At 37.3% G+C, this 16,886-nt stretch overlaps 1 protein-coding gene across 39 annotated transcripts in view; it reads left to right on the top strand.

Annotated features, from left to right (window-relative positions):
- Positions 1–16,886, top strand: part of SYTL2 (synaptotagmin like 2) — a 124,512-nt gene that overhangs the window by 98,792 nt on the left and 8,834 nt on the right. For 15 of the 39 annotated variants that reach the window (XM_055283111.2, XM_055283110.2, XM_055283108.2 and 12 more), the window contains 6 exons: positions 908–961; positions 5,228–5,322; positions 8,509–8,628; positions 10,234–10,403; positions 12,184–12,286; positions 15,002–15,172. In XM_055283111.2, coding sequence (XP_055139086.1) covers positions 908–961; positions 5,228–5,322; positions 8,509–8,628; positions 10,234–10,403; positions 12,184–12,286; positions 15,002–15,172 — 713 coding nt within the window. The other 24 variants (XM_063641469.1, XM_055283109.2, XM_055283106.2 and 21 more) reach the window with 9 other exon arrangements.

Genomic DNA, 16,886 nt, shown 5'->3' with positions numbered 1-16,886 from the left:
GTATTCCCAATTTGGAATGTAGTCCTAACTATCCCAAGGATCTTGGAATCTCAGGGTTAGAAGGGATCTTAAAAATCACCCATTTTAACCTCCCCTCAATGCAGGAATTCCCTCTAAAGCCTCCTCAACAGGCAGCCACCCCCATATATGCCTGAATGCTTCCAGAGAAGGCGAGTCGAATCCTTTGTTGGACAGCCCTGATTGTTTTATGTTGGTGATGGGCCCCGAGAAAAAGAAAAAAAAAAACTTAGAACAATTGTCCCATTTAGCAGACCTCTTGCCTGTGAAACATGGGGCTATTTCCATGGTGCAGCTTTAAAGTACTCAGGAATGTGTAGGGTTAAAAAAAAATCACCATCAGCTGACGGGTATTCCTGCACGCTCCCTTCCAAATACCGATACCCACTCTCACACTAGCCTGCCAAGATTCCACTTAGCAGCTGGTCCCCAGTTACATCTCTTCAGTTGACTTCCCAAGCAAGCCTCCCAGAGGCATATGCGAATGATGATGCACACACACAAATATTTGTTAATGACTATGGGTTTGGGAAGGTGTTAGTCATGGCTAGCATCATACCCTTTACAGAAGAATAGAGAGGCTGTTGCAGCCCCGTGCTTTCTCCTGCTGCTGGCCGATTGCTTGCTCTGAACTAACACTCTAACCCTTGGGAGTCTGTGTGCAGCAGTGATGTGAGCTGCATCCGGGCTGAAATGGGAGCTCCCGCTATGGCACTGGCTCAAGGAGCTAATCTAAAGAGAAAGTATTTTGGGGAAGACATCTTGGTTGCACCCCTCATTGCATCTTGACTAATTGCTTCCAACTCCGGGGGCTTCCAGGGACAATCTCATTGTTCTCTTCTCTCCAAGGGTCAGCCATGTTAACCATTTGTTAATTTCTTCTGAACAGATCAAGCAAAAGTAGATAATCAGCCAGAAGAATTAGTGCGTAGTGCTGAAGATGGTAAATATCTTTATGTATTTGCATGTCTGTCTTTGTATTAACTTCTGGGGTGATTTGGGCAGTCTCCGGGACGCAGCTGTTGGGTAAATAGAAGAACGTCATTTGCCACTATGTGGTGAATAGTGCCTAAGTTACTATAAAACTGTTCTGATTTGGTACATTTAATATAGTTTGTATTCTTAAGGCTTCTTCTGGTGATACTGTCATGAGGATCTCATCAGAGACCCTCGTGAAGCAAGGGTTTCTATAAATAGAAAATTGTATTTCTTTGGATATGAGCTGATTTTTGCTACTCTGACTTGCAGAACTCTTTGTAAAGGCAAGAAGAGTGGAGTGAATTCCTGGGTTAAGTTATTCTTCTGTTTGATTCGCAAGTCTCAGCATTTAGATCTCTCTGGGCACAACTGGTAAAATCTTAAATTCAAAGGAAAGAGTCCCAGAACAAGGGTGGGAAATCGTGCCTCTGCTTATATAAATAACTAAATATAGACAGAGGGTGAAGTTGATTCTGAATATAATGGAGCCAGAAGATCTTGAAGCTTGTCAATGGATCAGGTATTACTTGGCTCTGTTACAAGATGAATCTTATAATGGTGCCTTGGTTGAGGGAGAGACAGAAATGATTCTGATTTTTATAGTGCAGAATTTATGCAAATGTATAATTTGTATTTGCATGCTGGATTTTATTTATTTGTTGTTAAATTGCCTTCACTATAATCATAAAAATGTGTATTCACTGAGCTTTCCCATATAAATGCAGCAACAGAGCTCCTTAAAGGTCATTCTTTACTTTTATGTAATAATTTTGTCTTTCTCATTTTATATTTACAACAACCTCACTGAAGTTGATGGGGCAGGGATTTTTGTCTTCATTTTCCTGATAAGAAAAACTCAGAGAAATTAGGTGACTTTTCTAAGATCCTATAGCTAGTCAGTCACTGGGAGGGCAGGAAATAGAATCTCAGCTTCATTACTCCTAGTCCAGTGCTCCTTCCCATTTTCCATACTGTGGTCTAGTGAATTACAGGAAGGATGCTCCATATCTCCTGTGTTTGATCCCAGATTTTTAGTTGAACAGGAGACCTTAAAGAGGCTAATGAAGAAGAGTCACAATGAGGAATGGATGAAAGCAAGATGAAAACCTGTCACATGTATTCTGCTGTCTCAGTTGTGAAACTGACATTTGAGCTTTACTTTCATGTCTCTTTAATCCTTCTGTTAAAATGGTATTTATTCTCAATGTTGCCCTCCTGAGTAGATGAGAAAGCAGATCAGAAGCCAGATACAAATGAATGCATACCAAGAAGTGAGTAGCAGGATCTTTCTCACAAATGACTAAACATTCCACTTTACATAGTATTAAATAGACTGAAATAACTAACCCCATTAATAACACAGTATTTATTATTGGCACTAAACTCCTGCAGCTTGCAAAGCTATTTCATTATGATAAGGGTTTTATTGAAAACATTTTACTGTTGTCTATGTTGAAAGAATGATTTGTGGTTCCATTGAGGGAGAGTTGTATATTAAATATATATATATATGTTATTGCTGATATTATTGTGCTTTTGTCAGTCTCTATGCTGTTTGAATCTCTGCTTAAAAGCAAGTTGGCACCTTCTGATTTCATTTGGTTTTTATGTTGCAGTATGATTTTGAGTATTGGATCTCTTGTGGCCTCTATATGAAACTGTAGATGTGAAGTCATTTATAACTTATTTGGACCTATGGAAGAACTGTTAGAGTATGTGCTTCTCTCCATATCCATAAAAGCAAATCTTATTATGCCCAGGGTTTAAACTCTGAGGTTCAAAACTGACTTGAATGGTAAATGTTCTAAGTATAAACCAAATGAACAAGTGAATCTAAGAAGCAAATGTATACCTGTGGTGACTAATGCCCATCTACTAATTAATGTCTATCATCAAGCAAAGATAATGTTTGTTTGATCTTTTCTATTCAATCGTAAGATTACTCTACTTAGCTGTGACTACTATCTTAAGAACACATTTAAAAAGTACTCAGATGGCCTAGTAAAGCATGCAGCAGTGTGTGTGTGTGTGTGTGTGTGTGTGTGTGTGTGTATGATTTTTTTAGCTTCTTGGTTTCACTCTGTTTCATAAATCCTAGGCACTGGGGGTATGAAGATAATGATACACATATCTACCCTCAGGGCCACAATATTTTAAATAATAATTTCCCAACAGTCTTTGGATATGCTAACAGGGCTTAATGAGGAAAGCAGCTAAATGGAGGAGCCATTAGAAAACCAATGTGTTGATGGCTAAAAGTCAGTGACATGTAGTGGGAAACCTGAAACTTTGCTCATAAGGTCCTCCTGCCAGCAGTGAAGGTGCTGAGCTTTGGCACATGACTTGACAAATTCTTAAGAACTGCCTAGGAAAGAAGACAGTCCAGGCTTCAGCTCTTGTGAGTATGTGCTCTCTGTCTGACTATTGCAGAGGAAACAAGCCTTCTGTCCCTAAGGGGTGTTAGGTAAAGGGGCTTTTCCAATTACTTTTGAACTAGGACATACTTAAGTTTGAGCATCTTATTTTATCTTGCTATGTTTTGTTCAAAATTTAGTCTGAGAAGTAAAAGCAAAACATATATAGACATATATGCCTAAATATCTGTATCTTTATTCATGATCTCCTAATTGGCTTAGTTTATTGGTCAAGGCAAATAGACTAATCCTCTGCTGAACTCTGGGTAAATTAATTTGTCCCTTTTTTGTGATATCTTCCAAAATGACTGTTAGTGCCTTTTCACTGGTAAAGAGTATATTCTTACCACAAAAATCAAATACATGATCCACACACAAATGACGAAAGCCCATAAATCTAAAACTGATTACATTTGAGTAGTGGGTATAATTGAATTTGACCTTCATAGCATCATCCAACAATATACTTTGAAAATAGTAGGGTGCAATGTTATAACAAAAATGTTTTTGCATTCTTATTGGACCATATTGTGGGACCTAATCTTACAGTGCTACCAGTATAACTCTCCCTAATACACACACACTGTTGTTTAATGGGAAGTGATTAAAGTAGGTGTCATTTTAGTGAGACACCATAAATGCATTTTGATATGCATTTACCTATGGGAGCCTAAGGATAGGTGAAAATTGTTATGTGAGCAAGGATATCTTTAGTACATGTAGCTAAATTTTTAGTTTTTCCTTCATTAGATTTCTTTAAAGATGAATTTAATGTTTAAGGATGAATTTGAGTCATTTGTGTTATGTATATAAATATAATTTGATTTTTACCTATTGTCTTAATATCTCTTTTAATCATAAAGTCAATGTATCTGTTTCATTCACAATATAATTTAAGATTCTTTATCATATGATACTTATTTGATTAGAAAATATTTATATAGAGCTTACTCTGTGCTAGGTACTAAGTGCCTTGGAAAATATTAACTTATTCATTAAAAGAGCTATGATTCACCATAAGAAAAGCTTAGATGTTGTGATTCTTAGACAAAGAAGAAAACAGTTTTCTAACTAGGTGTATGCAAATTAGGATTATAATTTATCCTCCTCTTGTACCTTCTACACATATACTTTCTATATCAGAAAGAAGACATATGCTACATTTTCTTATTAAATTCTTAGAGTACCCTAACTTTAACCATTCTAACTTTGCCTTGGGATATTGAAAATTCTGAATCAATGAGGTATCTAAATAATTTAATTTTCAAAAAATAGTGTTTATTTTATAATTCTGAGTGAAAAACACTATCAGAAAAGTAATCCTCGTGCTCACTAAACAAACCTACTCTAAGACGCTCAACAACCAGAACACTTTTATTATTGAGTTGTGTACAAAAATCTTGACTGTCCGGATGAAATAGTTTTTCAGCCTGCAGTGTGTTAGTAATATATCTCAAGGAGATGAACCAATAAAGTACAGACCTTGTGGTCTGAAGCTCTGTTGTGAAAAAATAAGCTAAACCAATTCACACTGACAGTATAATTTGATTCAAGTTCAGCTCTAGTTCAATAAAAACTAATGTTTTTTAAATTAACTTTGTATTTGGTTCAACTCCTTGCTAGTTCTCTCTATATATAATTTATAAAAACTGCATGTTGCTAATCTCATGATCCTGTGCATGTGAACTACTCTGCCTTTAACTTTTTTACAAAAACATGTTTGTTCATAGATTAAATAAAAGTATGTTTTCAACTTAATGTCTAATGTTTTCTGACAACTGTAAGAATAATTTTGAAATGGAAATGCTGCTGTTTAGTTTCCACAGTGCCTACACAACCTGATAATCCATTTTCTCACCCTGACAAACTCAAAAGGATGAGCAAGTCTGTTCCAGCATTTCTCCAAGATGAGGCAAGTTTGTCTTTTGTACCTTCAGAAAAATGGAGACAGAGGGTTGGAATTGCTATGCCAAGGTTGGTGTGTTGGTATTCCACTGTGGCAGAAACCAAAGAGGTCAGAAGGACTGGCCCTTGCCTTTCAAGTCAGTAGAAGTAGTGTTGTTGATCCTGGAACAAGGAAAGGCACATCTCATTTGACTCAAACAGTAACTCCTTTTGGTTAGTGAAGTCAAATTGCATAGATTTGGGAATGTGACTTTTGTTTCAAAGTTAGCACAAAATAAGAAATCCAGGAAGGTATATGAACTGATTATTCCTCTGTAGTTTGGAGTAGAGTTGATTTGTGAAAACTTAATTTAGGCAGCATGACTAGTTTGAAAGTGTTTGTTAATAAAGTAACAATGACACAGCAAGCTTTAAGGAGTATTTACTGGGTGCCAGGCACTTTACATATATCATTTAATCCTTCAACAACCCTAGGAGGTAGACACCATCATTATCCCCACACATTACAGGTAAGGAAACTGAGAGTAGGGGAGATTAACCTTACTCGGCTAGAAGGGGGTTCAACCAGGACTGGAGCACAGATCCAACTTGCGTGCTGTTAATGACTATACTATATACTGTACGGTCTTAAGAAAGCACATGACTATAATTTACTGTTCATTGAGTACCTAATACGTGCCAGGTACCTAATACTCATTCTGTCATCTAACTCTTACTAACTATATGTGGTAAGGACTATTTTCTTCGTTTTACAAATGAAGAAAGAGCCCCAGAGAGGTTAAACAACTTTCCCCAAATCCAATAGCTACTGAGGAGTAGATCTAGGACTTTAACTCAGGTCCTTTGACTTAATTAAGATTCCATGTTCTTGCAATCAGGTAGTTAGGAGCCTAAGCTTTGGAGCCAGATATCCCCAGTCCTGGTTATGATACTAATTTTCTGTGTGTTCATGGACACATTCAGTAACTTCTCTGAGTCTGGTTTCCTTGCACCTACCACATGAGGTTGTGGGGTATCGGTAGGATAATGCAGAGAAAACACATAGCACAGTGCCTAGCACATAATGAGTACCTGGTAAATGTTAGCTGCTACTGTTTGTAGTTTTGGTCTGATTTCTAACGGTGAAATAAAAGGCTTCATTATCAAGCATTCTCTTAGTAGATGGAATGTTGAGGAAAGCTCTGGGCAACACATAAATTATATTCTGTCACTGGCCCGGGCATCCTTTTGTCCATTCTTGGGACTTCGATGAACTGTATCTGCAAATATTCAGCCCTTGCCTATGGTTAAGAGCACGTGTTACAGTTTCCTTTGGAAAGAATCACTCATTCTTTGGAAGTAATTCATTAGCTAGAAGCCAACAGTAGGCATGCCATGCAGTTCAACCATATAATAATATGAGGCCGGGCATGGTGGCTCATGCCTGTAATCCTGGCACTTTGGGAGACTGAGACGGGCAGATCCCTTGAGGCCCGGGAGTTCAAGACCAGCCTGGCCAACATAGCAAAACCCGGTCTCTACTAAAAATACAAAAAATTTGCTGGGCGTGGTGGCTCATGTCTATAATCCCAGCTACTCGAGAGGGTAAGGCAGGGGAATTGCTTGAACCCGGGAGGCAGAGGTTGTAGTGAGCCGAGATCGTGCCACTGCACTCTAGCCTAGGTGATAGAGTGAGACTCTAATTTGAAAAAAAGTGTATGTGTGTATATATGTGTGCGTGTGTGTGTGTGTGTGTGTATTTTCGAGGCAAATTATATAACTTCCTGGTTTTTAATTTTTCTCCTTCCTTCAATTTTAACCTGCTGTCTCATAGCTCCACACAGAAGAGAGTTCAAATCATCTGGGTTTGTGTATCAGAGATGCCAGAATTAGGCTGTATCATTTTGCATGGGGTATAGGGTTGAACTAGGTATTAAAGAAAGTGGAAATGCAATCAGGCCTTGCTCATCTGTTCCCTTTGAGACTTATCATCAGTCACATTTGTTGAGTGCCAGTTACGTGTAAAACACCATTGCAGATCAACAAGTCAGAGTCCTGTCCTTCCAATAATTCACTAATGATCTGATATACTAGGTAGAATGTAGTAGGCGCTAAAATAGAGGGAAATGACTATCAGCATGTGGGGAGAGAGTGTGACAACAGAGACATTTAAAAGATACGAATTTTTTTAATCCTTAAGAAAGGATTCTTATCCACGTAAAGCATTAATTTTGCTTTCCTTTAACTCCTTTATTAATCTGCATTAGAATTGGCATCCATTATTTTGATGCATAATTGCATGGTCCTGGAATATGCTGGCATGAACTAACTACTCCATAAAGGTGTCCCTTAACCCCTGGTGCCACTGAACTGTTCCATAAGCTCTCTAACCCTAAAAGGAGCTCACTCTGAATCATAAATTTTTAAAGCTACTATTTAATAAACTTTAGATTCAAATATAACAAAATTTGTTACTGTAACTTTTTTTCTTGTCCCAGGTAAATACTTCCTCAGATATGTTTAAAATAAATACTTGTATCTTACTTTTTTTTAAAATGTGTTAAAATCTAATGTGGGTAGAATGTATAATTTAATATACTTACCTCTAGCAACAAAAAGATAAGCATAATAACACAGGAATATGTAAGCGGAAGTTTAAAAATTTTAAAAATTAAAAAATATGTATATGGCCTTGAGTTGAAACAGATGAGACTAGCATTTCTTTTTTCCTAGTTTAATAGTGTGTCAAGTAAAAGATTTGATTTTTAGAGAAGTTAGGGGCTGTGCTAATAATAAGAGGAATTAAACATGATGTTTTGGTTTTAACAGTAAATCTTTTTATTATCTGCGTAAAGTTAATTTCTCATATATACCAGTAGAGTTCCCCAGGCAAACAAATATATAATATTAAAAGAGTGGCAAGAAAGCTCACAATAGTGCTGTCTTCTGCAGCACTTTGGGAGAGACTACTTTGTAGGTGAAAAAAAAATCACTTTGTTATTTTGGTAGCTAAGCACTGCCTTCCTCCTTAGGTGAGGTCAAGGCAGACCACCCACTCCATCCTGAATCCCATACCCTGGCAATTAGCATTAACATCCTTTGACCTTGCATAAATGTCAGTGGGATACCAAAATATCATATTTGCCTAAACAGAGATTCTGATCTTGACTCATTCTGAATTTAAATATTGTGCATATTATATGCTGTTTCGTAGAGTGATGACAGAGAAACAGATACAGCATCAGAAAGCAGTTACCAGCTCAGCAGACACAAGAAGAGCCCGAGCTCTTTAACCAATCTTAGCAGCTCCTCTGGCATGACATCCTTGTCTTCTGTATGTAAACAAAGACTCCATATTAATATCTCTCCGCATCTCTGAACCTTGCTTTGACATGCTCATACTCATTGTAAAACAGCCTCCTTTTGTATTTCTCAGGGCACAAGCAGTTTCTCTAATCCATAATTAGCTTCTGGCTAGCTACATCTATCTTTTTTTTTTTTTAGACTAACAGGGTTCATATCCATCATAAATGAATGTTCATGGGGTTTTTTGTTGTTGTTGATGTAAATACTTCACAAATAAATTTCCAAGAAGGTGAACCACTAAATTTTTCTGTGCAACAAATGGGGTAACTATGATAAAATCTGCTTGTATCAGATATGCTTTTATATATGATTTGCAGGCATAGAATTGAACCTCTGTTTTAGTAATCCTGATGAATCAATATACTGGTTGACATGAAAGAATATAAGAGGTAATTCCTTGCCTTTTAGAAGGCATCTGAGCAGCATTTTAAAAGGAAATATCCTTAAATGTAGTTACTCAGATTTGATTTAAGGGAATCTAATTTGACTTTACATAGAACTTCTTGCATAAGGTGAAGTTGTGTGTGCATGTAGTATGTATGTAAAAATATATGTAAATATATCCACATACACTTATCTGAGTATCAGATATGCATACACATACATATATTTCACCCAAGTATGCTAAACAAATGATAAAGCTGTGCTTAAATTCTTGCTAGCCTTGTGTTTCTGAAACCTTTTTTAAAAACCTATTTAAATTGAGTTTCTGCTGATAAAAATCTAACGTCTGCCTTTGGGAAGGTTTTAAACTCCCTTCATCAATCATCCATTTTCTACCCTTCCTGACCTCTAAAAGCGCATGGCTCAGTAAGCATTTTTCTAGATTCGGTGGGTGGGTAACATGGTAAAATTCCTTTTTAGTGCCTTGGAAATTTGATACAGCAATGTGTCACTATGATTAGAGTGTCTGGGTTTTCTCACATCTTCTTTCTTTCGGATTTTAAATATTAAGCATGCCTGAAAATGGATGCCTTTGAATACCACCTAGCATAATATCACCCTGCTTTGAAATGAGCCAGCATCTAAATAACATTGCATTTCACTTTTCATCTATGTCTTATAGGGAAAATTATTTAAAAACATTACTCGGCTGGGCACGGTGGCTCACGCCTGTAATTCCAGCACTTTGGGAGGCCGAGGTGGGCAGATTACTTGAGGTCAGGAGTTCGAGACCAGCCTGGCTAACCTGGTGAAACCCCATCTCTACTAAAAATATAAAAATTAGCTGGGCGTGGTGGCGTGCGCCTGTAATTCCAGCTGCTTGGGAGGCTGAGTCAGGAGAATCGCCTGAACCTGGGAGGTGGAGGTTGCAGTGAGCCGAGATCAAGCCACTGCACTCCAGCCTGGGCAAGAGAGCGAGACTCCGTCTCAAAAACGAAATGAAACAAAAAACTCTAGTCATGTATATCATGTTAGGTTGTCTTTATAGATATGTCTTTATGCTATATTGAATTAACTGCTCTTATAAGCAAGCTAAAGTAATAATGCCAGCAAGGATTATATCCATGATCCTTGTGCTAGGTTTAAGAACGAGATAGAGACAAACACTATGTATTTCTGATGCTTTCAGGTGAGTGGCAGTGTGATGAGTGTTTATAGTGGAGACTTTGGCAATCTGGAAATTAAAGGAAATATTCAGTTTGCAATTGAATATGTGGAGTCACTGAAGGAGTTGCATGTTTTTGTGGCCCAGTGTAAGGACTTAGCAGCAGCAGATGTAAAAAAACAGCGTTCAGACCCGTAAGTACATTTTAGAGTCACCTACCTTCTCTTAGTTCTCAAACTGTCAATCTTATAGGAATTGGAAGGAAATAATCAAGAGGAGGGAGAGTATGTGTTAAAAAGAATGTTTGAAAAGTTGGGGAGAAATGCTGTTTTATTCTATAAATTCATATGTCAAACATTAAATTATAAAAATCACAGAGAAAGGCCGGGCACGGTGGCTCACGCCTGTAATCCCAGCACTTTGGGAGGCCAAGGCAGGCGGATCACAAGGTCAGGGGATCGAGACCATCCTGGCTAACACAGTGAAACCCCGTCTCTACTAAAAATACAAAAAATTAGCTGGGTGTGGTGGCGGGCACCTGTAGTCCCAGCTACTCGGGAGGCTGAGGTAGGAGAATGGCATGAACCCAGGAGGCGGAGCTTGCAGTGAGCTGAGATCAGGCCACTGCACTCCAGCCTGGGTGACAGAGCGAGACTCCATCTCAAAAAAAAAAAAAAATCACAGAGAAGCACAAAATGTTTCAACTTGGAAAGGACCTTTGGGGTCATCTTGTTCAGTTCCTTCATTTTACAGATAAGAATGCAAGGACCAGAGAAGGCAAGTAACCCATATATGTGAATTCAGATAGAAGCAAAATGAGGAATGAGGACCTGAACCTGTCTCTTTCCACCACACTCTCAAACTTTTTACAAAATTAGGGACACATGGGACACACTTCATAATGCTCAGTGGTATAAAAATAGTTAAGACTCTAGAATGAGAGAATTTTCATATTTAAATTATATCTTACAGAACTTTAGGGGAAATTACTAAAATTATTTTTTTAAATCACAGGTTTGACTGCACTTCAGTTTTTTTTTTTTTTTTTTTTTTTTTGCAAACGCTGAATGGTATTCCCTACTTATCCCTATGCAGAAGTCTGATTCTTAATTATTTTGCTGAGACAAGTGCAATGCTTTTTTCTTTTATTCTTGTTATAAAAACAACTGAGCTCAACATCCTTTATTTTTTTAACATTGAAGATAACTTGACTAGGTATTTACTATAGTATTTCAAAAGACAATAACAAAAACTTAAAAATACTGCAAGCACCGAAGCGTTTTCTCAGAAGGGAACAAACAGATTTAAGCTCTATGCTGAAAGTGTGAAAGTGTGTTTTCTTTTTTTTTGAGATGGAGTTTCACTGTTGTTGCCCAGGCTGGCACGATTTCAGCTCACGGCAACCTTCGCCTCCCGGGTTCAAGCGATTCTCCTGCCTCAGCCTCCTGACTAGCTGGGATTATAGGCATTCGCCACCACACCCAGCTAATTTTATAGCTGTGTGTGTGTGTGTGTGTGTGTGTGTGTGGTTTTTTTTTTTTTTTTTTTTTTTTTGAGACCAGCCTGGCTCATGGGGTTTCTCCATGTTGGTCAGGCTGGTCTTGAACTCCCAACCTCAGGTGATCTGCTCACCTTGGCCTCCCAGAGTGCTGAGATTACAGGTGTGAGCCACCTTGCCTGGCCTGGAAGTGTGTTTTCTGCCCCTTTCCACCCCTGCATATTAGTTAAGGCCAAAGGAAAAACGGAATTCAGGAAATGTCCGTTAAAAATCTTCAAAACAAAATAAAATGATCCATTCCACTAAAACCCTTTGCACATTTAAGTATAAAGGTATTGGTGGGAAAATTTGTTACTCACTGCTTTTCTCAGTGTCATGAAATAATTATTTCTGCTGTCAGTTTTCAGTGTATTTAAAAAACTAGAAGTGGAAACATTACTTTTATTTGACTTTGTCTGTTCAATTCTCCTTTTCAGATATGTAAAGGCCTATTTGTTACCAGACAAAGGCAAAATGGGCAAGAAGAAAACACTCGTAGTGAAGAAAACCTTGAATCCTGTGTATAACGAAATACTGCGGGTATCTATGAACTCTCTCTATAGGAAAATCCTAGATGGTGACCTGTTTACCATGTCTTCTTTGGGTAGTAGCTCTGCAGGATAAAGTCAGTCACCAAGAGAGGAGAAGGAAAGGAATACAAATGTTCTGAGGCTGTTTTGTTTGAGACAAAACAACATGAATGTTGTATACATTATTTCATTCACTCCCCATACATACACTGGCAGGCTGGTATTGGTATCTGCATCTCACAGATGAGGCAAATGAAACTTGGAGAAATGAAGTAACTTATTTAAAAACACATAGCTTGGCTGGGTGAGGTGGTTCACGCCTGTAATCCCAGCAACTTTGGGAGGCCGAGGTGGGTGGATCCCTTGAGGTCAGGAGTTCACGACCAGTCTGGCCAACATGGTGAAACCCTGTTTCTACTAAAAATACAAAAATGGGCCAGCATGGTGGCAGGCACCTGTAATCCCAGCTACTCGGGAAGCTGAGGCAGGAGAATGGCTTCAACAGGGGAGGCAGAGGTTGCAGTGAGCCGAGATCACACCACTACACTCCAGCATGGGTGACAAGAGTGAAACTCTGTCTCAAAAAACAAAACAAAACAAAACAAAACAAAAACAAAAAAAACCCCACAGCTGATAAAGTTGAGCATTGCAACCAGAATGATCTTCTAAAAGCACAATTCTGATTATGCTATTTTTCTGCTTTCTATAACCCTTAGGGTCAAAGCAATCTTTCTTAACATGCACACCAGTCCCTTCACAACCTGAACTCCAGCCTCAACTTTCTTCTCTCATAGTCTTTGTTCCAGTCACCCTGAATTCTTTTCATTATTTTAAGGAAGTACATTTTCTCACAATTCTGTGAATTTCTGTTCCTTCAGGCTGGAATATTCTTCCACACATTATTTCCCTAACTACCTCCTACACTGTCTTAAATACCTCCTCTTATGAGGGGCTGTGCTTAACCCCTAAGTTCTCCTGCTGTCTGCTGCCTCAATAATCTTGCTTTATAGCCGGATATGTTAACAGCAGTTTAACTAGTGGTTTTATTGTCTTCCTTGCCACTAAATTATAAGTTCCATGAGGGTAGGGACCAACTCAGTGTTGTTTGTAAACTGTGTGTCTTTGGGCACCTCAGATCTGCCAAGTCGGGTTAATGCTAGTTTTCAGATTTGCCAAAGGAAGATAATAGTACTTACCTACCTACCTTAGCAGTTGAGAACAGTAAATTAGTTAATTTGTGTGAAAGATCAACGCACATTAAGCATTTAATAAATCTTGATCCTTAATCTGGGATAGGTATTCAAAATATGTTTACTGGAAAGATAAATGGACAGATGAACAGAAAGTATACTTGGCTCATATTCTTTTTCTCCCCCAAAACTACATCATGCTGCCTTAGTCATGACTAACAGATCATTTAAAACTAAAAATAAGTGTTGTTCATTCCCTCTTTCTGAAAACTCTGTCCAAGTATTTGATCATCCTCTGGAAAAATAAGCAGTTAAATCAACACTTAGTCATCCATGGTCTGAATTAACCACCTGTAGAATTTTTGTAGCAAGTTTTTAATTACAGTTTAACTGATATACCCTGAAAGAGTCGGACCGACTCAAAGAGTCGCGCCCGATTGGGCTCAAACCAAAGACACGCTGGTCGCCATCAACAGATTTTATTGGAGGCACCAATGCGACACCACACGGAGGAGGAGAAGGAAGGAAGAAGGGGCGAGCTTCTTAGGTGCTGGGTTTTTATACTTAGTGGGGCTACGTGGGCATCGGTGATTGGCTTAGGGGTGGGGTTTGGGTAAAAGACAGGAGGTGTTCTTCCCTAATTGGCCTTCTGTTGGCGGGCTCCCGGGGTGGAGAACCCGGAACCGGCGCCATCTTACTGTGCCCATGTTACCTAACATACCCTAGTACCCTGGCTATTTCTGGGTCAGCTACTTCAACCCTACACTCAGGAAAAGCCAGATAATTTAAATGTTAAGCTCAGAGAAAGGCAGACTTACTACAACCACAATGGACATTCAAGTAGTACATCATGAAGCCAAATGGGAATTATTTTTAGATTAGAAGTACTGTTGTCCTTTCCATGATTATATATAATTAAAGATTGACTACATTTGAGATGAAAAACTGTTAGGATGCCAGATCTTTTCTACTTGGCCATATGAAGCAGGAAAAGACAAGTTTATTTATTTTAAATACCTCGTCTGTGTGGGATGTTGATAATGGGGGAGGTGTGTGTATGTGGCAGCATAGATGGCATATGGGAACTCTGTTCTTTCTGCTCAGTTTTGCTGTAAACTGAAAACTGCTCTAAAAAGACTATTTTAAAAAAGACCTTGTTCTTAAGTAGAAAACAGAGAATTGGGTTACATTTGATTTGTATTTTAGACTGAATTTTGTATTACATCTAGCCTAAAAATATTCAGCAAAAATTGAAAAATTGGCTTTTATTGTTAGAGAGCTATTACCAACTATGATATTTGAGCCTTGGTTTGTTTTTCCAGAGTGGGGAAGCAAATCAGCTTTTATGAAAGATGGATTTTAGCTCTTTGAAACAAGACACTTAGAATAAGATGACTTTGCAATATTTTTGGGACTTGAAACCTAACAGATAAGAAAATTTGATATATACAGATGAATTTTCTCTTCATCTCTGTGTTATAACTTTGGCATCAAGTAATGTTATTCATCATTTAATTTTCTTCTTTGAACTTCAGTATAAAATTGAAAAACAAATCTTAAAGACACAGAAACTGAACCTGTCCGTTTGGCATCGGGATACATTTAAGCGCAATAGTTTCCTAGGGGAGGTGGAACTTGATTTGGAAACATGGGACTGGGATAACAAACAGAACAAACAATTGAGATGGTACCCTCTGAAGCGGAAGGTGAGTCCGGAATTTTTTGTTTGCTTATTTGGTTGGTTGATGTGGGGCCTGGTGTATAGGAAAAAGCTTAATTGCATTTAATTCAGAGTACAGATCTGTAGTTTGGGATAATTTTAAACTAGAGGAAAAAAAAGAAAGGTAAAGAAGGTTATTGGGAGAATGTTTAAATCATTTAACACAAATGTTTCAGAGACTTCAGGAAGGTCTTTTGAACAATTCAGTCCTTTGAAATTTGATACTGACTTTTAGCCTAATATGTGGCTGAATTTTGATAAATGTTCCATGTGTCACTTGAAACCAAAGTGTATTCAATGATTAAAGGATGTAATGTTCTATATTCATCAATTAAGTCAAAACTGGTTCCTGAAATCTTTTATATCCTCATGGATTTTATGTCTGTGTGTACTGTGAATTACTAGGAGAGTTAGAATTGTGGATTTGTCTTTTTCTCCTTTTAGTTTTACTATTTTTGATTCACTATATTTGAGATTGTCTTATTACATATACATACAACTATAATTATTATACTTTCTTGATGAATTAACCATTTTATCATTTTGAAATTCCCTTTTTATCTCTAGTAAAGCTCTATTAGCTTCCTTTTGATTAGAACTTTGTTTCTATCTTTTGATTTTCAGCCTTTTAAAATTCTTGTAGTTCAGATATATTTTTATAAGCAATAGTTTTGATGTTTTTCCAGTCTTAAAATATTTGTCTCTTAATTGGATTATCTAGTCCATTTGCACTTAATATAATTATTGACATATTTGGGTCCAAATCTAGTATCTTACTATTTGTCCTGTTTTCTTATTTTCATAATTGCCTCCTTTGGGATTATTATTCCATTTCTTCTCTCTCTTAATATGTCAGTCATAGTTTATTTTCATTTTTCTTTATTAGTTCCTGTAGAGATTATAATATGTACCCTTGAATTCAAACTGTAATATAAATTACAACTTTTGCCACTTTCAGAACAATGAAAGGAACCAAGAACATTTTAACTCCATTTACCCATTCTCCCATCCTTTGTGCTATTTTTGGTCATGTTTTAATTGTATATATTTTTAAGTCCCATAAGACATTACTGTTATTATTTTATACGGTCTATTAATTTAGATTTAACCACATATTTGCCTTTCCCTTGCTCTTTATCCTTTTCTGGATTTATCCGTGGAGTTGTTTCTTCTGTTCAAGACTCTCCTTTAGTTTTACTCTTAGTGAATATCTCCTGGCAACAGATTCTTTCAGATTTTCTTGGTATCATAACATCTTTTTCAATCTTTGAGGGATATTTTTGCTCTGTTGCTAGGTTGACAATTATTTCTTTCAGTGTTTTGAAGATGTCATTTCATAGTATTTGGTCATTTCTGTTGTGAAGTCAGCTATTAGTCTTATTTTTGCTCCTTTGAAGGTTACGTGTTCTTTTCCAGATTTTAGGATACTTTTCTTTGTCTTTGATTTTTAATAATTGTACTATAATGAGCCTAGGTGTAGTTTTCTTTAATTTATCCTGAGGTTTGGGGTTCAGTGAGCTGCTTGAATCTATCTATGTTTTGGTATCTTTCATCACTTTGAAAATTTCTCAGCAATTATTTCCTCAAGTATTACTTTTGCCCCACTATTTTCTTCTCTCCTTCTGGAAACTCCAATTACAAGTATGTTATACCTTTTTATTCTGTCCAATATGTCTCTTATGGTCCTTTCTGTATATTCT

The sequence above is a fragment of the Symphalangus syndactylus genome, chromosome 6, assembly GCF_028878055.3.
Source record: "Symphalangus syndactylus isolate Jambi chromosome 6, NHGRI_mSymSyn1-v2.1_pri, whole genome shotgun sequence".
Lineage (NCBI taxonomy): Eukaryota > Metazoa > Chordata > Mammalia > Primates > Hylobatidae > Symphalangus > Symphalangus syndactylus.
Note: the sequence above shows the minus strand (reverse complement) of the source record. Positions and strands in the feature narration are given on the sequence as shown.